Below are 20,130 nucleotides of genomic sequence, written 5' to 3' on the forward strand. Positions count from 1 at the left end.
AAAATGATTCTCCCAGGATCACACAACTAGTATGTCTCTGAGGCCAGATTTGAATTCACATCTTCCTGACTCCAGGCCCAGCTAAGTCCTAGAACTATATCCATATTTCAAGGCAGCACAGCATAGTAGAAAGAAACCTGGATTTGGAGTTCCAGAAGAAATGCCATTTGACAACTGGGTAACCCAAAGCAAAAAGTCCTGTTTGAGCCTCAGCTACCTCCCCTCTCTGCAATACAAGGGTATGAACTGGAGGACTTCTGAGGTCCTTTCCAGCTCTAAACTGCTAATCCAATAGTGAGGCCCTGAGCCAATCAATTCCCCTCCATGGGCCTCAGTTTTGCCATCTATAAAATGAAGGGGATGGGTGAGATGGTCTCTAAAGTCCCTTTGAGCTCAAGATCCATTCTGTATGTATATGGTAATATGATCATTAAGAATATTAGAACTGGAATCAAACCTTAGTGAACATAGGATCTCAGAGCTCATCTAATCCAAGCCTCTCATTTCTTATAGAAGAGGAAACTGAGATTTAGTAAGGTAAAGACCTCTCCAAGTGGCAAAGGCAGGATTTGAGTCCAGCTCCTTTGACTCCAGAGCCTCTTTCCACTATTATAGAGACTTAATTCAATTTCTATCATATTACAGACCCAGAAAGCACATAACTTTTCGGTAGAGCTGAGAAATACTCAAAAAATCTCAGCACTCTTAAGTCAAGTATTCTTCTGTCTGTTTCCCTCTCAAAGCTAGGGGAAGGTGATCCTAAGGGAAGGTGATCCAGGAGAAGGTCATCGGGACTTTAGTTGAAAAGGCTGTTAAAACTTAGTCAGGGAGAGTGAAAACAACGGTCTCTTCTGGACAATGACCCAAGCTAGAGTGGAGGAGACCTGCTTTAAAGGGAGAAGCGGCTACCTTGGGCTTCTGGTGGCTGTGGGAAGTATGGTTATGTCCTCAAGTCCAGCAAGAAAGGATTGAGGTTCCCCCAGAGACAAAGGAGAAGACATCAGTCCTGGGAGTGAAGAAAAACTAAAGCTGTAATGACCAGAATTATACCCTAATTAGATTCAGTGACTGGACTGAATGCGTATCATTTGCCCACCTATATAGAACTGGTACCCCCAAATTCTCAGAATCACAGAGCTGGAAGGGACCTCAAAGGCCATCTAACACAAGCCCCTCGTTTTTTATTTTTGTTTTGACATATAAAGAAACTGACGCCCAGAGAAGCTAATTGACTTACTCAGGACTGGACAAATAACAAGCATCAGAAGTGGCATTTAAACCCAGATCCCCTGACCCTGAAGTCAGTGCTCTTTCCATCATACTTCTCCCTCATACTAAAGGAAAAGAGATTTTTGCCTGAGTCTGATGGGATAAAGGACCTGGAATCAAAACTCTGGCCATTCTTTTACTGGAACAAAGAGATCCCCAGACAAGGGATAATTCACCCCTACTGGCCACCAGAAGCAGAGGAATTGGCTTCCTTATTGAACAAACAATGATTGCTAACTAGATGTTAAGCTCAGTTGTTTCTAGTTGCCGAAGGACTACAAGGGCTCTTTAGCACCCTTTAAGTTTCCCTTCCCAGGAGCAAAATCCCAACTATCCTATCCTAGTTATAGAACTTCCTGGAGTATTCTTATGAGCTTGGGGGGGGAAAACCTGTAGTCCCAAGGCTGTAGTCTGAGAAGAGAAAACAAAAATAAAGCATCTTATTCCTTGAAACAGGAGAGTCACAGAGAGGAGCAAACCCTCCTTCTCTCATTGCAGTCAGAAACACTGCTCAAGATTTCTTTCCACAAGTTTACAAGAACCCAGTCTTAGCCCTAGTCTGACCTATTGCCTTTTTCTCCTTTTCCCCTCTTCACTGCTATGACCTTTGGTCCCGGTAGCCAGTGCTAACATTGCCACGTCCCAACATCTCAAACCTAGGGACCTGGGAAGCTGGCTTCTGGCCCGGTGAACATTTGCACAACATGGCTCCCATGAGCATCTTCCCTTAATGGAATTAAACCACCTTGTGGAAGAAAGGAGATGTCCGGCTCTGATAAAAATTGTGCAATTTGCATGGGAGCTGCGAATAGCTGTTTGCAGCACACATAGGACAGGATGCTAGAGCGTGGGCGGTGATGAGCCGATGCTGAGTTGACTGGCGGTATGCATATCTGATCGCTGCTGCATCTGACATTGTTTTCTTTCAAAACAATTTGGAATTAATTAGAGAAACAAACTTTTCACTGTGGTCTCTGGCCAAATATGAGTCCCTTGATGCCTTCTGCCTGTCACAGAACATTTCAAGAGTTTCTTTAACCGTGAATGCCTTGTGGGAAGAGAATACAAATAGCATTCAGAAAAATGGATTTCTTGACACCTAAGTAATTTGCTGTTGATACTTTGGGGGCTTGGGGTGGGGAGTGGGTTGTCTCAATACAAAGTGAAGTGTTAGCACTTATTTGGCAAGTTCAGCTCATGCTTAAACAAAATCCAGATGATCGTGGGAGTAATGTCAGAACAAGTCAATGAAATTCATCAAACATTTATTAAAGTGTCTACTATGTGCCAGGTCTTATGATAGTTCCGGGGCTACAAAGACAGTGCCAGCACTCAAGGAGCTTCCAATCTAATGAGGAGCTTACAGCAACCAAATGGAAATGGAATAGGGTCTAGATATGGGAGTTCATTGGGAAAGGGAGTTCTCCATGAGAAAACTCCCTCTACCAATGCAAGTCAGCAACTTTTCTCCAATCTTGAGTCCTGAAGTCTAGTCTAGAATCTAGAATACGTTTGTATTTTAAGTTGAAGTGATTTGCCCAGGGCCACACAGCCTGTATGTGTCACAGGCAGAATATCAACCCAAGCAGACTTGGTACTTAAGCTGCCTTTACCTTCTTAATGCTATGCTGCTTCTTGTGAATTGTCATAGGACTTAATATTTTATCCAAAGTTCATTTATGTGTTTTATCTAATTTGAGTCTCATAAGAGCCTGAGGAGGTGGACAGGGCAAGCATTACTATCCCCATTCCTTAGATGAGGAAAGGAAAAGTGATTTATTCGCACAAGGTTATGTATTGTTAGTAGTGGAGCCAGGACCAGACCTAGGTGACCTTGTTCTGGATAGCTAGTGAGCAAAAACTGACAGAAAGGTAAAGAAGTCATCATCTGATGAATTTGCTCCTGGTGAATAATCAGTTTGGCTAAGTCAGACTCAATTTTTCCTTTCTCCTTAATCACAAAATTTGGGCCTGATTCCCTTGGATGACTACCTCAGATCGGTCTTTCTCTTGGTCTAAGGGTGGTTTTTTGGATTTGGGTGGGGGGAGAAGGATCGGAGGGTGGTGCTGAACCATACAAAACCAAAATAAATCTGAGAATTTCTAGTCCTCTGCCTTGCTTTGGGATGGGCAGTCCTGGCCTAACCAGCCTTGATTGTGTTCCAGGAGCAAGTAGCTGACTATTCTCAAGTAGTCAGATCAATCCAATCGTTTTTCCCCTAGATCTGTTTTCTTTTCCATAAACTGGAGACGTATTACTAAGACCGAAATCGAAGGCAGTCAATCTTTGTCATTTTCCTTGAAACTGGCAAACCAAGACCAATCGAGCCTTGCCATAGGAAAATACTGCCATTGGCTACTAAAGCTTTGAACGTCTCAAGGCACGAATGAATAGATGGAAGAAGCAACTCGTCTCTTCTTTGCCACCCAAAGGGGGAAAGCCTGGAAGTGAACGATATGGGTGCAATTAAAAAAAAAAACCAACCCTTTACGTAACTTTTTTTTTTTTTTTACTGGGAGAGAACACCACGAAGCACATTTTCCAGGAAGTGTGGGCTGAGATGATTGTGTGCTCTTAACTAATCCTGAGTAGGGTAGCAAGTAAGCCAGCCTTCTAATGCTGCTTCTGCAAGCTCCTCTGTCAGAAGACAGCATTTCAACTCAATCGAAGCATGAATGAACCATACAGCCCACCTGCTCCCCCAACTGGGAACACCATCCCTGCGGCCACCATGAAAATCGTTATGTTTTTACTTACTCTTTTTGTTATTGCTCAGATCATTGGGACGGCGTTTTTTGGTGTCTACCTTCACAGGAGGCTGGATGAGGTAAGACTAACTGCGAGGCTTGATGAATTGGGTTGCTTGTTCCTCTTGGCTTGCCATTTTGAGTTTGAAACATTTGGCTTGAAACTCTACTGAAATGAGGGGAAAGAGCAGAAGTCGGAGGGAGATAATATTTTTCTCCTACACATTTGGTCGCTTCATCAAGGATTTCTTGTCCTTCAAGATACTTGTTCCTTTCAGAAAGTGTCATGTGAAGAAAAGTCACTTGTGAATTTTTTTAATTGAAATTTACAATAGAACAGCTCATTAGTAATGGATAAGCTCATGTCAACTGAATATTTCATCGCATTTTCAATTAGCACAGACACGAGAGGACAAGAATATTCTGTCACTAATTAAAAGGTATTCTTTGTGGAACCATTTGTGATAAGGTAGCAAATTGATTTTTTTCCTCTGAAAAATAGAGTATATTTCCATAGCACAGCCAAGTTTACAAAGAATTTCCTTCCGATAATTGTGGTAGGTAATTAGTGTCAGGAACTTTTTCTGCCCCTATCTATAATTTCATCTAGATCAGGAATTGTTGGCATGGAACACAGTCTCCTGCCGCATATTAACAAGTATTCTTCAATTTGGAGTCTTAAGAGACTTATCAGAGTAACTTCAGAGAGTTACTCTGAGAGGTGAAGTAACTTGCCTATGGCCACACAACTAGTATGTGGCATAAGAAAGGTTTGAACTCAGCTCTTCCTAATTTTAATGCCACCGTAAGCTAAACTTCTTCTCGGTGCTAGGATGATTATTCCCACTTTAGAGATGGTGAAACTGGGACTCATAGAACTCAAATGGCTCTGAGATAATTAGGTCTACAGTTATGACTTTAACATAGGCTTTGCTCCAGCAGTCTTTCCACTATGCTACTTTGCCCGTCTTTGGTTGGTCTGTGGCTGCGTGTAGAGTAGGTCAATTTGAATCCTGAAGAAATTATAACTGGGAAGAGGCAGTTTGTTTCCACATGTAGAACTCCTCCTCTAACTGACAGGAGACACGGGCTGTATCTGGAGAATGCCACTCATTTTGATGAAAGAGGGATGATCCATGCAATTATTCGTATGGATGTGTCTGAGAATCTGGAATTTTACCAGTTTGCAAATAGAACATCTGGGCGCCTGAATTCATTTGTCAATCTCTTGTCCCCACACGGCCACCGCCATTGCCTAGCGGGTTTAATGGAGGGCATAGAAATGGTAGAAGCAATCATCAAGGTGCTGGTGGCCCAATATCCAATTAGCAAGGAAAGCCAAAGAAGTTTGGGGAGTTTGGCTGGTTTGGGAGGTGAAATACTCTTCCTCCCTGTGTAGTCACCGTTTTCCTTTAGCACCCATGTCTAGCCAGATAACTAAAATGCCAGATTATCTTTGGACGCCTCATTATGGCGTGCAGTTGACCCTTGGGTCCTTGGAGGCACTGCCAGTGGAGCATAAGCTTTGGCAAGCCCTACCAAGCCTAGAAGGATCTGGTGATCAGGCCTGGTGATTGAATCTGTTGCCCAAGGACCAGCCTAGCTGAGCAGAAAGAAAGAAGCTCGGGGCCCAAAAGATGATTGCAAGGAGATGAAGTCTTTGGCAATGACGGGCTCACACAACAGTCCTAAATTGCCTCAATGGTTTAGTAAAGGGATTATAAAGCTTAAATTCCAGATATTTAAATCTCCTGAGACATATTAATCATTATAACCTCTGACAATATTTTTAGATGAAAACTTCCTGTCAAGTTTCAAAATTGTTAATATCTAGTGTGACGGAGAAAATTGGCCTTGGAGTCTAAATTAGGTCCCGGGTTCAAGACAAATTTCTTGACCTATCTGAGCCTCAGTTTCCTCATCTGTGAAAAAAGAGGGTGAACTAGATGACCTTTGAGATTCTTTACAAATTGAAATCTGGTTAAGTGCAAATTTTTAAAAATTTTTATTAATATTATTTTCATTTACTAATCTATTCCCCCTTCCTTTCTATCCAGTGAGCAACAAAAAAGAAAAAAAGTGGCTCAATAAAACTATTCAATACATCAGTCCGAAATATACAATGTCCTATAGCCATAGTCCCCCAGCTTTCCTAAAGAGTAAGCAAAGCACATGAAAGAACACTTTTTTCAAATAGCCAAATGCTAAAGTGTGGTAATAGTAATATCACAGTTATTATAACTGTGGTTTGGGGGTGTCTTTCAAATAGCCAAATGTTAGAGTGGTTATAATACAACAATTACTATGATTGTGGTTTGGGGGTACCATTTTTTTATCTACGTTGTGATTGCTGCCTAAGTCCCACTAATGCACCGATCATCCTAGAACATGTCGCTTCTGCCTTGTGAGGAACTAAAGACCTCCCAAGTTGCTCCGAGTTGGATATTCCGTACCATTCCTCACTATTTGAAATTTCATAGGTGCCATCTTCCCCCAGCCTCTGATTTTTTTTTCAAAGCACCATGGTGGGGGGGGGGGCAGCATGTTGAAGTGGGGACTCTCTCAGCCTCATGGGCTCATTTTTACTCTTTCACAACCAGGTAGAAAAGGAGATGAATCAACAAGAGGACTATGTGTTCATAAGGATGCTACAGAAATGCAACCAGAAAGACTCTTCCACGTTCCTGAACTGCCAGGAAATTCTAGCCTCGTTTCAGAAGCTGCTTAAGGTAAAGTCTTTCCTAAATGTGAACAATTTTATCGTCTAAGTCGATCTGTGGAACTTGGTCATAAAAACTAGAGACGAACTGGACCTTGGGGGCTGTCCAGTCCAATCCCTTGTTCTATGGCAATTGAATTACTTGCCCAAGGTCACCTGTCTAATAAATGGCAGAACTGGGATTTTAATTTGGCCCCTCCAACTCCAAAGTCATTTGTCTTTCCATTACACTGCCCAAGTCCAACTCCTTCATCTTATAGGGGAAGAAACCAAGTCAAAAAAGTTGAGTCACTTGCCCACATGGATAGTATACAGGATTCAAACTCACATCTCCAGCTAGATTCAAGGCTCATGCCAGTCTACCACATTTAATCGTGTCAAGTTTTACATTAATACAAGAAGTGATGGAAGCAACTTATTGTGTCGACTCAGAACTCTAGAGATCTGGGTTCCAAACCTGGCTCTAACACTCACCTCCTTAATTATCTGGGTAACAAGGCCACTGGTGTCATACCAGGCTTTACAATGACTTAGAAAACCACATATTTACATCATCTATCTTCTGCTGTATTTTTATTTTTGTATTTGGAAAATGCATCTCTGAGGAAAAAACCCCCACATAAGAGACTCACTGCCTGAGCCCTAGGGAAACTTCACATTAGGAAGAGGCCACTGGCTGCTGTCAGCGCCCCCTGCCGGACCTACACACCACAGGAGTCCCATTTGCTTAGGACGGGGAGCTCTTCTTTTGCTCTGGTTAGCTGTCTTGGGGCATTTCCAAGGGACCCCCCACTTTTGTAGAGCCAGAATGGACCTCAGAGACTATCCTTTCCTTTCCAACCTGCATCAGCAAAGGGATCCAGGTCTGACATGGCTGGGTGTCCAGAGGACGGCCAGCCTCTGCTCAAACACCTCCAAGGAGGGCAAACTCAGCAACTCTTAAGCAGCCGCTTCTGTTTTAGGATATCTCTCATTGGGACAAAGCTTTTCCTGACAACGAACCAAAATTTGTCTCTTGGCAACTTTGGTGTCTAGCTCTCCCCTAGGACTCGAAAGATCTTTGAGATTAAAAAAAAAAAGAACAGCTAGTGCTACCGGTAGAATTTCAAGCTGAAAGGGCTGGGTAGAGGGAAGGTTAGTTGTAGAGAAGGAAGAGACCCTTCTCAGCGATTCAACACGTAGGACTTTGCCTAATCCATTCAAAAAGGTTTAGAGCTGGAAGCTACTTAGTCCAACCAGTTCTTTTGACAGACGAGGAAACTGAGCCCCAAAGAGATGCCATAATCTGCCCGAGATTCTGTAGGTAGTAAAAGGCAACCCAAGGATTCCAACTCGGGTCCTTTCACTCCCAGTTTGGCATTCTTCCCCAAGCTCCACACCCATGGTCTTGAAATGACACTTAATTTTGCATCGTCAAATTAGCTTTAGGATACTATACCACGGTATCTGTATCGAATAAAGCTCCCACAATGGAAAGAATGCTGGGTTGGGAGTCAGATACTTGGGCGCTGTCCAGTCCAATCCCTCGTTCTATGGCAACTGAATTATTTGCCCAAGGTCACCTATCTAATAAATGGCACTATACCATGGTATCTGTATCGAATAAAGCTCCCGCAATGGAAAGAATGCTGGGTTGGGAGTCAGAGGATCTATGTTCTGTTTCTATCACTTACCACTTGTGTGACCCCGAGCTCAAGAGTTATGAGCCTGTGTTCTGTAATTTGAAATGTTTCATGTTGTCGGTCTATCTGGAATTTAGACAGTATTTGTGAATGTGTCCATTAGGGAAGAATCTCAAGATTGGCTTGGATTCCTTGGTACTCAAGGCAGGGACACAGCTGGAACCTAGGATCTGTTCCGACGGGTGTCGGACCCTCTCGGCTGAGAAGGGACTTCAACAATCTTAATTCAAGTATCTCTTCCTACTCTCTCAACTGACTTTCTCTTCCATCCTCCCCTTCCTGAAGGGTGCTGGCACACCACCCTAAGCTTTAAGGAGGCCATCTCTCTCCAAGTCCTCTCTTGGGCCATTAACTAGGCCACAATTTGCACAGGAAAAATGCTTGCAGTATAGTAGATGAGTGGTCTTGGACCCCTACAGCCCCAAGTATATCTCCAAGGGTTTACTCTAGTATTTAGTACCCATGGGAACCCCAAAGATGACCCTACTAGTTCTTTACACCAATCCAAGAATCCAACTGGAAATCCCTTGAGGACAGGAGTTTTTGTATGGTCAGTGCAGGGCAGTTTTCTTATTCAGAACAGGTGCTCAATCAATGCTTGTCGGAGTGGATTGAACCACATTGGATTGGAATGGATTAGAGAGACCTCCAGCTCCCTGCAAACTTCCTGATCATTTGAGCATCTTTACCTTTAAACTGGAAATGATGGTTGTAGGCACTCCCTGAGGGATTCTTGGGAAGGACCACCGGGCCTTCCAGTCCTGACTTGACCATCCACTGAACCCAGACTTTAGACAAGTCACTCCCTGATCCACTCCCTGTCCCTGGGCTAACATTTCAAGGTTTAGGAAGCACTTCAATATATATATATATATATATATATATATATATATATATATATATATATATATATATATTGCCATTCTTATCTTCATTCTACAGATAAGGAAATTGAGGCACAGAGAGTTAAAGTGACTTGCTCAACATCACACAGCTAGAATTTGAGCCCAGTCTTTTGGGGCCTGGGAGTGATGCTCTTTCCTTTGTACAATGTTGCTTCTTGGTGCCTGACACTGACATATCTTAGGTCTTCTTCAATGTGGACATTCTACAAATCCCCAAAATAAATGAGGGTGAAGTCCTTGACAACCCCCCAAAACAAACAAACCCAAACGAACCCCTGCTGAATAATACCGATAATGCTGTAATGGCTCTGCCAACAGATACCTCTCCTTTGACAAGGAGGGTAGATTGGCACCGGGAATATATGCCAGCTGCCTGGCAAAACCTAAAATCAGCTACCGTGGCAGGGAAAGAAGGAAGAGCCCAGGAAGGACTTCCCTTATGAACTCTCGCTTGAGCCATCTGACTTCAAAGTGTCAGTCCCAAAGGGCAGCTCAGGAGGCGGGCTGGCGACAGTTTCTAGCATATAGCCACGCAGCTGAAATGGTTAAATGACATGCCTGCTTTCCCCAATGACCCTTTCCTCCAATCACCAACAAAAATCCTCAGGTTTTTTCTTTTTTCTTTTGGTTCTCCAGCTCTTGTCTTCTTGCCCAGGGTGATGAGTCTGGACTCTATTTTGGTTTTCTTGGCCAATCAATATGCATTTATTAAGCACCAAATATATGCCAGGCACTGGCCAAAGCCAGCTTGCTAATTTTCGGGGCCACTGTATGTTTTCCCAATGGCACAAAATTTTCAGAAGTTTGCACTTTAGGGGACTCTACCCTATCAGCCACCTCTCGGGGCAGGGAGAAGTGATGGATGATGGTAGTAGGAAATAGTAATCCAAGTTCTTCCTAAATATATGTTGAGTAAGAAGTTGACTACAGAGCTAGAGGCAACGTCAGGAACTTTCTTTCCTCCCTTTCTCTCTCCACATGCAAACCTGACAGCATCATAGATTTAGAGCTGGAAGGGATCTTGGATGTCATCTAAGTGAATCCCCTCATTTTAGAGTTAAGGAAATTGAGGCCCAGAGAGGGTTTACTGGTTGAAATAGACCTAGGCTTATCAAGTCCAGGCTTCATTTTCCAAATGAAGGGACTTGTACAAGGTCACACTGCTAATAAGAAGCAGTGCTGAGATTCAAACCCAGATCCTCTGGGTCTCCAAATTCAGGGCTTTTCTCCTGGCATAGTGTGCTCCTTGTGCCTTGTGTCCTTTTGGGGGGACAAAACTCTCTCTGGAAACAGAGAAGGCTTTCAGTGAACATATCCCTGGGAAATTAAACAGAGCTACTTAAAATGTCACATTAGAAGGGGATCAATAGGGCCTCTTCCTGAAGGCAAGAGTTTGGGGGGTTCTTTTTACGATCCATCAAGGTGGGATGAGGATGGGGGGAAGGGATGGAGCACCTGAGGCAACCAACCCAGCAGGGAGCCTGGCGCCAGAGAGAGTCAATCTTAACCAACCCCCGGTTTGCTAAAGGTTTCTGCCCAGCTTACCCAAAAAGTATCTCAGCCGCAATCAACACATCCCCCACTTTTTTTCTTCTTTTCTGCAAGAGCTCTAAGCAGTCATTTGTTTATTGGGTCTCGGGCGTACTTTTTCCTGTCACCGCATTTTTATGGTGCCAAATTTCGGCTTAAACGGAAAATTGAAACTCAGCTGCACATGTAAGCACTTCAAGGGGTAGATGGCACATCGATCTTTGAGACTTCCAGCCTAGGCCCTGGCAACTCAATTCAATTCCTTTGCATTCGGTTCAGTTCAATTCTGATCGATTCAATTCATTCAGTTCAGTTTGGTTCACTTTAGCGCAAAGAATGAATCTCCTTGAAGTGATTTCACTATTCAAATTTGTACTGCGTAATTTCCATTGGGCCGGAACTAATGACCATATTTTGCATAATTACAACATCACTGTAATGATACGAATTCAAATACATCAATAACTCAGTTGAGTTCAATGATTGTGACAAAGTCATGGTGACAGAAAAGAGGGCTCCATGTGGAGTCCCGAGGTACTGTGTTCAAATGCTGTCTCTGAGACTGACCAGCTATGTGACCCTGGGCAAATCAACTGACCTCTCTGGACCTCGTTTCCTCTTCGGTAAAAATGAAGATGTTGAACAAGACAAGCTCTGAGGTCTGTTCTAGCTCTAAAGCTAAAATCCTCAAATTCTTCATCTATTGTATATAAGGCACAGGGGATTTAAAAACACGCATAACCCCTACCTTCAAGGAGCTGCTAGTCTAAGGAGGGAGGGAAGGAGCACAACGTGTGCAGAGATAAGAAATCCTAGGGGTAGAGAATGCCAGCAACTGCCGGGATTAGGAAAGACCTTGTATAGGTGGTAAGATTCATCTGAGCTGCCCTTCGAAAAAAGCTAGAAATTATTTCAAGGTGAAGTGAACAGGGAGAGCGTCCCAAGTGTGGGGAATAGCCTGAGCAAAAGCCAGTAGGGAGGAAATGGGCATCAGCCAGTTTGGGACAAAATGGGCATCAGCCAGTTTGGGACAGGGAATTCATGAAGGGAAAGATAGGGAAGACAAACAGGAAAGGACTCTATGTATTTCCCAGACTGAGTAGACCACACAGAGTTCTGAATAAAACTGTCCACTACACAAACAAAATACATTGTGTGGAAATTATCCACATGACAGCACTCTTAACTATGGCTTCCATCTGGCCTCGAAGCTTTCTTGAGCAAGTTGGGCCGTGGTCTCTGACTCTGCTCACCACAGTTATCCTGGTTTCTCCCTTGGCCCCAACACTTCTCGGAGCACCCCAGGCTAGTCATCCGAACTCGTCACTGCCGACCACAAACGCCCACTGAGGCCCCAGTACCAGCTCCACGCAGGGAGTGATTCTCCTATTCATCGCCACCTGTGGGATCCAGGGAATTCAATGTCCTGGGGGTGACCGACAGCAAGGCTTTTTTGCAAGGTCACAAACATTTAGCGAGTGCTTGCTACGTGCCAGGAACAGTGCTCCCAGTAAGGACTCCAGAAATTAAAAATGGTCTGAGCCCTGCCCTCAGGAAGCCTACAGTTTAACAAAGGGAATGGGATCCATAAATGGGCAAACGATGATAGGAACAGAGGAGAATTCCAGACGAAGGACCAGAGGAAATATTAAACAAGAGAAGACTACTACAATTGAAGACAGAGCCTGGGGTCAAATCCCACCTGTGTAGCCTTGGACCAGTCCCTTCCCTTTCCTCAGTCTCAGTTTCTTCTTCTGTAAAATAAGGCAGTTGGACTGGTTGGCTTCTGAGGTCTCTCCCAGCTCTAGATCAAGGATCACATGTGTGATCTTGGCCAAGTCACTTCATTTTCCTTGCCCTTAACTTATTCACCTATAAAGTGAAGGAGATGGCCTAGGTGGCCTCTGAGATTGGTTCTTTCCAAGTGGAAAAACTATGATCAAACTTTAATCCTCTGATCCCTTGGGGGGTGGGTGGAGAGAGAGAGCTGCTTCATAGAGGAAATGGTACCTATGCTGAGCCCCTGGTCTGGAGAGGTTCGGAGAATGGGGAGATCTTAAAACTGGCATTTTCTAGATTACTCCCTGGACAATTGAGACAGTGAAGGAAGCCTGGCCCACAAGGCTCTCAAATGTGAAAGGTTTGGGAACCGGGAGAGCAGCTGCCATTGGTGGGATAGGGGAAGGAGGGAATTAGAGATCAGTATCTGTGCGGGACCAACCGCCCCCACTGCCCCAATGACCTTTGATGTTTTTTCTGGTTTCAGCCTGAGGAGAGCCCCACAAAGGAGATGTTTGAGAGGCAGAAAGGTAGGTGGCCTGGGACTGGGGAGCTCTTCAAAAGGGAAAGGGACAATGGATGGGAACTGGGGGGGTGGGGAAGAGCAGGTGCAACAAATGTTTGGAAGTGGAAAAAATAATTGGAAACAAAGGACTGAGGCCCCGCTCAGGGGTTATCTCCTTCCCCGTGAGGGCCAGAGGAGCCGAACTGTAGCCTAGCCTAGGGCTGAGTGACTAGTCCAACTTTCCTGTTGAACAGGGGGATGGAAACGATTGCAGCCTCATAGGCTTTGAGCTGGAAAGGGCCTTAGAGAACGATCTTGGCCATATTATAGATGAAGAAGTGGGGCAGGGTGCAGATTTGAATCCAGGTCCTCGCACCGTAGAGCCCTGTGCTCTTTCCACTGTACCCCAGGGCCTCTAAATTGATGAGTCTATGATCTCCCCCTCCCCCCACAAGCATTTTTCCAAAGGGCCCACTGAGGGTAGGCATGGTACTACGTGCTGAGGTATGAAGCCTAAAAATGGAAGCAGAACCTCCCTTAAGGACACTGCACTCTCCTGAGGAAACACAACATTCATCCAGATCAGGAAACAACGTACACCTAGAGTTTGTAATGCAATATCATTTTAAGGGGGAGAGAGCATGGCCAAGTGCGAAGACTGAGAACCGTCTTGTGTGGGAGGTGCTGCCAAGCTTTGTTTATGGGCCTGAAGTCAATGCCCCAGAGCCCTGCTGTTTAACCTCCACTTGGAAAGCATAGAATCTGAGGCCTGGAGGAACTCTTTGTAGGCCAGAGCTAGCTCATCCTCTCCCACAATGCATCCTGGCCAATGTAGTCCTAAGGCCTCTGCTCAACTCTATCCGGGGCCAGGGAGCTCATTAGTCCTTGTTCTTGGCCACCCCAGCTTCAGGCTGAACGTGACCTCCATTGGCTCTCAAATAATTACTGGAAGAAGATCCAGTGCTGGACAGCTCACCCGTTCTGGGAGAACAAACCAGCTTCTTCCATTCAGATGTTGTCTCCCCCTACCCACTTCCCTTTAAGTCTCCTCTTTGGGTTCAACCCCCAGTTCTTAATACCATTCCTCAAATGATGCGGAACTGAACATAACATGGCCCATGTGGTCTAACCGGCACCATCAACAATAGAACAAACCCTCCAGCACTTAGCACAGGGTCTAGCACACAGTAGGTCTTGAATAATAATTTATGAATATATTAATAGTTTATTAACTGGCTCCCCCCCCCCGCTTCTCTCCTCCCCACCCCAGAGACTTATTTCTCTCTGAATGGTAGTTTGCAGCTCTGGGCTGGTAAAGGTTTAACAATTGACTCTGAAAAACTGAACCCCCCCCAAGACTTGGAAATTTAATCTGAATCATTAACATTTTCGCCATCACTTTCTTAAGTTCAGAAAATCAATAAAACAACCAGGCAAGCCCAGATCTGGGGCAATTTCAATAGTATAAATGTTCACAAGGAAAATTTTATAATCAGCTCATTTTAGCCAGCCCCAGCACACCCCTGGCTATTTCATACCCTTTCCCAGGGAGAGGGGGAAGGCAGCAGCAGTATGTAGAACTGAACAAGAGCAAATGGGTGCAAATGACGGAGGCAGATTTTGGTTTAGGGGAAAGACAAATTTCCTAAAAATTACAGTTGTCCAACAGGTTTTTTTTGGGGGGGGTGCAACAAAAGAACAACTGCTATAGAGTCAGAAGACCTGGGTTCAAGATCTCCTTTGCTCTTTTATAAATTGCATGGCCTTAAGCAGATTGCCTCTTGGGGCCTCAGTTTCCTCATCTGTGAAATGAGCACATTAGACTAAATGGCTTCTAAGGTCCCTTCTGGCTCTTAAAGCTATGACCTATAGTAAGTACTCAGACCCTATAACATGGGCCTCCTCAGGACCAGGTGTGTGTCACTGGAGGCCTTCAGACATGGGCTTGATGATCCTTTTAGGGTAGATTCGGGCTTCAAGTATGGCGATACCTTTGCCACTAGGCCCCAGTGGAAGACCTCCTGTTTGTGTCCAGTCAGTAGTTCTGTCTCCCAGATTTCTTAGACTATATTTTGTACTTGTATTTGTGAGGCAACATAACGTGGTAGCTAGGGAGAGGGCCGGCCTTAGAGTCAAGAAAAAACAGAGTCAAATCCTGCCTTAAACGCCAGATAATGATCCAAGCAAGTCGAAGACAGATAAGTTGCTGACCTACTTTAGTGAATGGAGTTTCCACACCGGGATTTCCCCATACTGATAAAATCAATGATCTAAACTAAAAGGGGAAAAAAATGTATTATTTCCTTATCTGGGCACAGGCATTCTATCACCCGCAGTCGACCGGAAGCTCCTTGAGGGCAGGGGCTGTTTTCTCTCTATCCCCAGCCCTCGGCATTACGTTTGGTTCATAACTAGGGCTTAAAAAATGCTTGGTGACCTGAACTGAATAGAATTCCAGCTCTAAGATTCTATGATTCCTTATACCCAGAATGCCACAGGATAATCAGGTCAGCTACACACTCCCAGGTCATGTTTCCTATCTTGCAGTAGTCAACAAAACTCAATAAAAGTAGGGCCTACTGTGTGCAAGATACCCTGATAAGCACTGTCTCTGCCCTCCGGGAGCTTACAGGCTAGGGGAGAAGACTGTAAACCAAGGAAATGGGGAGAAATCGTGACCAACGGGGATAAGCTTGTGGCAGAACTGAACGACAGGACCTAGGTAGTTGGACGGGGGTCAGAGTGCCTGAACCAATAGAGTAAGTGCTCAGTGACACTTAACTCTGGGTGTGATCTTGGACAACTCAATTTATCTCTCTTGGTTTCTGTCAACTCATCTTTGAAACAGAGTTTGAGGATGGACTAAATAGTCTCTAAGTTCCTTCCATCTCTCGATCCCTGATTGATGGTTTGTTCCTCAAAGGAATATCGTCACCACTGTTGATGGTATTGGGGGATGGGGCTAGGCCCTAGTGGCAATAAGCAAATTGCAATGGAGGCTTGCTATAACCAGGCCGCTGTGCTCCCCCTAATCAGGCACAGGCCAAGGATTTTGGGTTGAGCGAGCCAGACCATCGTATCTCCCCGCTTTGCTCGGGAGAGTCGCTCATACGAGAAACTGGAAACGAGATCTCAGCCCAGTCGGATGTTTGTGTCTAACACATCTTCTGGCTTTTCTTTAATTTCAGGGGATCAGAAGCAGCTCCCAATTGCAGCTCATCTGACAAGTAACACCAACAGTAAATCAACAGCTGGTAAGTCTTATAGCATTAAAAAATGCAATTCCCACCGGAGTAATCACGTTGGTTAGCCAAAGTGGTTTTTTACAGAACAGTGAGTCTGTTTCTTTGGGGTCTGACTGACAAGCCCATCCATTCCCCCTCTTCCCCACTGTCTTTCAAGAAAGCCCTGAGCACAGAGGACACTGGGAGAGACACCAAAGAGACGGGATCAGAGCCCCAATCCTCCTCCTTCCCCATGGGCTCCCAAATGGTATAACATTAAGTGGAAGGATTAGTGTTTTTGGTCAGCTCAGAGGAAACATTGGACAGATTCCTTTCCATTAAACTGCCCCCGGCTTCCACTGGGAAAAAATGATGTATAAAAATAGGACCCAAAGGACAATCATTCCCATCTGTTGATCCCCACCCCCACGGTAAACCTCGGCTTCATTATGGCGAGCCCCAGGGAAATTAAAGGTAAAATCATTCTACAAAGATCAATAGACAGTAACGTCAAATTTTCCAAAGAAGGACAGATGATGTGTTCTGATCTCTTCACCTGCGAATGATTTTATTTCCACAAACGTTCTGCGAGTATTGCGGGCCCTATTTTTTTCCCTGAGTCAAGATATGGCATCTACCCGGCGCCAGAGGATGCTTTGCATCAGATAAAACCATGGAAACAAAGTCCCTGAACCCCAAATCTCCATTCCCCACCCCCATTTCTATTATTGTAGTCTGAGATTGTGGTCTCAAGAGCACAGGCCAACCTTTGACTTGCTCTAAAGGCAAGGGTGGGGTTAACAGCTTAGAAACAGAGATCCAAAAGAAAGGGCACTTGGGGGCTTTGGAGTCGGGGGACCTAGATTCAAATCCATTCTCTGCCATTTACTGCCCTGCAGGACCTTAGGCAAATCCCTTCCCCTCTATGAGTCTCAGTGTCCTACTCTGTAAAATGAGGAAGTCGGCAGGTGGCCTCTGAGAGCCCCGCAGCTCTAAACCTAGGATTTGGACCATTTACGGTCATCGAGTGAATTCCAATGCGATTCTGTCAAAGGATGAACAACTTTCTACCAGAATTTTTATGATATATCTCATAAAGGGATCTGACTCTGCCACTAACTAGCTACATGATATGGGCAAGTCACTGTCCCCTATTAGAGCCTCGGTTTCTCTAGCTGTCAAATAGGACAAATACTATCCACCTGGTAGGGGAGACTTATGAGGAAAGTTTGAAAGAAATGAAAGTCACTATTTGAGAGATGATGTGTCCCAATCTTTGGTTCCTCGACAGGGGAGTTAGATGTTAGGACCGGGACTTTTGTCACTCTGTCCCAATAGGAACTTCCCCCCAGGTTTGGGGGGGATTAGGGAGAGATTAGAGTCTAGTTAAAAACCAACTGACATGACCCATTCCATTCCGTGTTGATTATTCATTACCAAATGGCCCGAATGAGAAGGAACTGGCCCCTTAACTGTGTACTGAACAATCCAAGTGAGCAACATTTGGGGAGGATTTGGTTGTTATATGTCTCTTAAGGGAGAGCTGGGACAGGAAGCCTAAAGACTATAAACTAAACTAGCTGCTCCTAACACTTCAAGTTGGGTCTCCCCGGATTCTTGGGTCTCAATATGACATGAGAAAACTGGTTTGTCACCCCGAGGGGTGTCTGTGCGTGTCTCTGTGTGCGTTGGAGCTCCGCTCAGCCAATGCTATCTTGAGTTCTTCCCCACTAAGCCCCCACCCCCGCCAATTGAGCTCTCTGTGGGAGCTGAGATTGGAAATCTGGCACACACACCTGCCACTTTGAACCCCACTCAGCCTAAGGCGAGAAAATGGCGCGGGGCGTTGCCGGTGGGTGCTCGGGCTCAGCCACAAGACTACCGAGGCTTTGCATACCACCGAGCTTGCAAGGCGGGAGCGCCCACTACAAGGGGAGATCAAAACAGACGGGGAACTTGACAAGTTTATTTTCATACTTCCTTTCCTAATTTTAGTCCCCTCAGTGGGAGGTAGGCCTGCTTTGCATCAGCACGATTAGGGACAAATAAATCAGTTCTTGCCTTGCTGGGCTGCGGCTGACAAATGGTGCGTGCTGTAAAATGGAAGCATGGTGTTGACTAATGGGATGATGTGGAGGTTCGCTTTGAAGGAGTCTTATGACTCGAGTATAATATGTCGGGGAAATTTTTTTATTTCCCCTCCCTACTTATATTTGGGGGGGGGGAGGGTGTGTGTGTGTGTGGGAGTGTGTGTGTGTGTGTGTGTGTGTGTGTGTATGTGTGTACACACATAGGTACCTACAGAGTAGCTGAGTGACCTTAGTTACTTAACTTCTCGGTGTCCTCAGGCCACTCTCCAAAACTAGAAATTTCAGTGCAACCCGTCCTGAAAGTGGGAAGTTCCTCCCTAGGAGGAGTCTCCTCCACTAACGAAATCCAGGTTTCTGATCTAGAACTGTATCCATATGGAACTTCCCACCACCGTGGACACAGCCCAGCAACTCATTTGTTAACTTTGCCTGCCTCCCTTCCTGTCAGGTTAAATAACCTGCCCCCTGGTCACACATCTCATAGGCTTGAGAGGCAGGAGTTTGAACCCAGGCTTTTCTGAAACTGAGTAGAGCTTTTCAGTTCCTCTATTTTGCATCTTTTTTGCATAAGATCAGAGAATTATGCTAGAAGAGAACTTCTAGCCCACCCCCTCTTTAACAGAAGAGGAAACTGAGGCCAGGACTGGGGAAAGGGCTTTCTTGGGTCACCAAGACTGATCCATGGCCTCCATGGTCTTCTGTCTCTTTGCCATTAGAATATGAAACATGAAATGTGTTCCAATCGCCTGCTTTGTTTTCTCTTTCCTATCCAGTTCTCCAGTGGGCCAAAAAAGGATATTATACCGTGAGCGACTCATTATTGTATAGCGATGGAAAACTGACAGTCCAAAGCTCAGGATTTTACTATATCTATTCCCAAGTCACCTTTTGTTCCAGCCAAGAAGCTTCCAGTCAGGCAGCATTTGTAGCCAGCCTTTGCCTGAAATCGAGCGGATCCGAGAGAGTCCTCCTTCGAGCAGCAAATCCCCACGCACCCTCTAAACCTTGTAGGCATCAGTCGATCCGCTTGGGAGGAACGTTCGACCTGCAACAAGGCGCTTCGGTGTTCGTCAATGTGACTGATCCCACCCAAGTGAGTCACGGGCCAGGATTCACGTATTTTGGTTTATTTAAATTGTGAAAAAAATGTTAACTCCTCATTTTGTGGCCAAAGATGATGCCATCAATCTTCGCCACGTAGAAAAAAGCAGCTCAAACTAAATCCTTTGGAACTGACTGGGCTTTTCTGGCTTGGACTATTTATATTCCTTGGACTTTCTTTCATTAAATACTATTTATTATGTACTCCCATGTAGGCAGTGCTGTCCATACTAAGGGATTCCAGAGCAAAACCAGAAATGGTCCTGGCTTGTGGCTTAAAACGTAAGAAAATGAGGCAGAGAAGGAGTGAAATGAGAGAGAAGACAATGAGAGACAAAGAGGAGACAGAGATAGAAAAAGACATAAGAGAGAGATAGAAAAAGGAGTGTGTGTGTGTGTGTGTGTGTGTGTGTGTGTGTGTGTGTGAAAGAGAGAGAGAGAGAGAAGACATTGAGTGTGTGTGAGAGGGACACAGATACAGAGAAAGAAATAAAGACAGATATAGACTGAGACACAGAGACATAATGAAAGTGTGTGTGTGTGTGTGAGAGAGAGAGAGAGAGAGAGAGAGAGAGAGA

General features: G+C 44.9%; 1 protein-coding gene across 1 annotated transcript; it reads left to right on the forward strand.

Annotated features, from left to right (window-relative positions):
* The first annotated feature begins 3,792 nt into the window (after positions 1-3,792).
* On the forward strand, positions 3,793-19,904 carry CD40LG (CD40 ligand). The gene is made up of 5 exons (XM_003774847.3): positions 3,793-4,097; positions 6,618-6,746; positions 13,120-13,162; positions 16,326-16,391; positions 19,225-19,904. Exons 1-5 carry the CDS (start codon positions 3,942-3,944, stop codon positions 19,590-19,592), a joined length of 762 nt encoding a protein of 253 aa, XP_003774895.1. The 5' UTR covers positions 3,793-3,941; the 3' UTR covers positions 19,593-19,904.
* The last annotated feature ends 226 nt before the right edge of the window (positions 19,905-20,130 follow it).

The sequence above is a fragment of the Sarcophilus harrisii genome, chromosome X (genome assembly GCF_902635505.1).
Source record: "Sarcophilus harrisii chromosome X, mSarHar1.11, whole genome shotgun sequence".
Taxonomy (NCBI): Eukaryota; Metazoa; Chordata; class Mammalia; order Dasyuromorphia; family Dasyuridae; genus Sarcophilus; species Sarcophilus harrisii.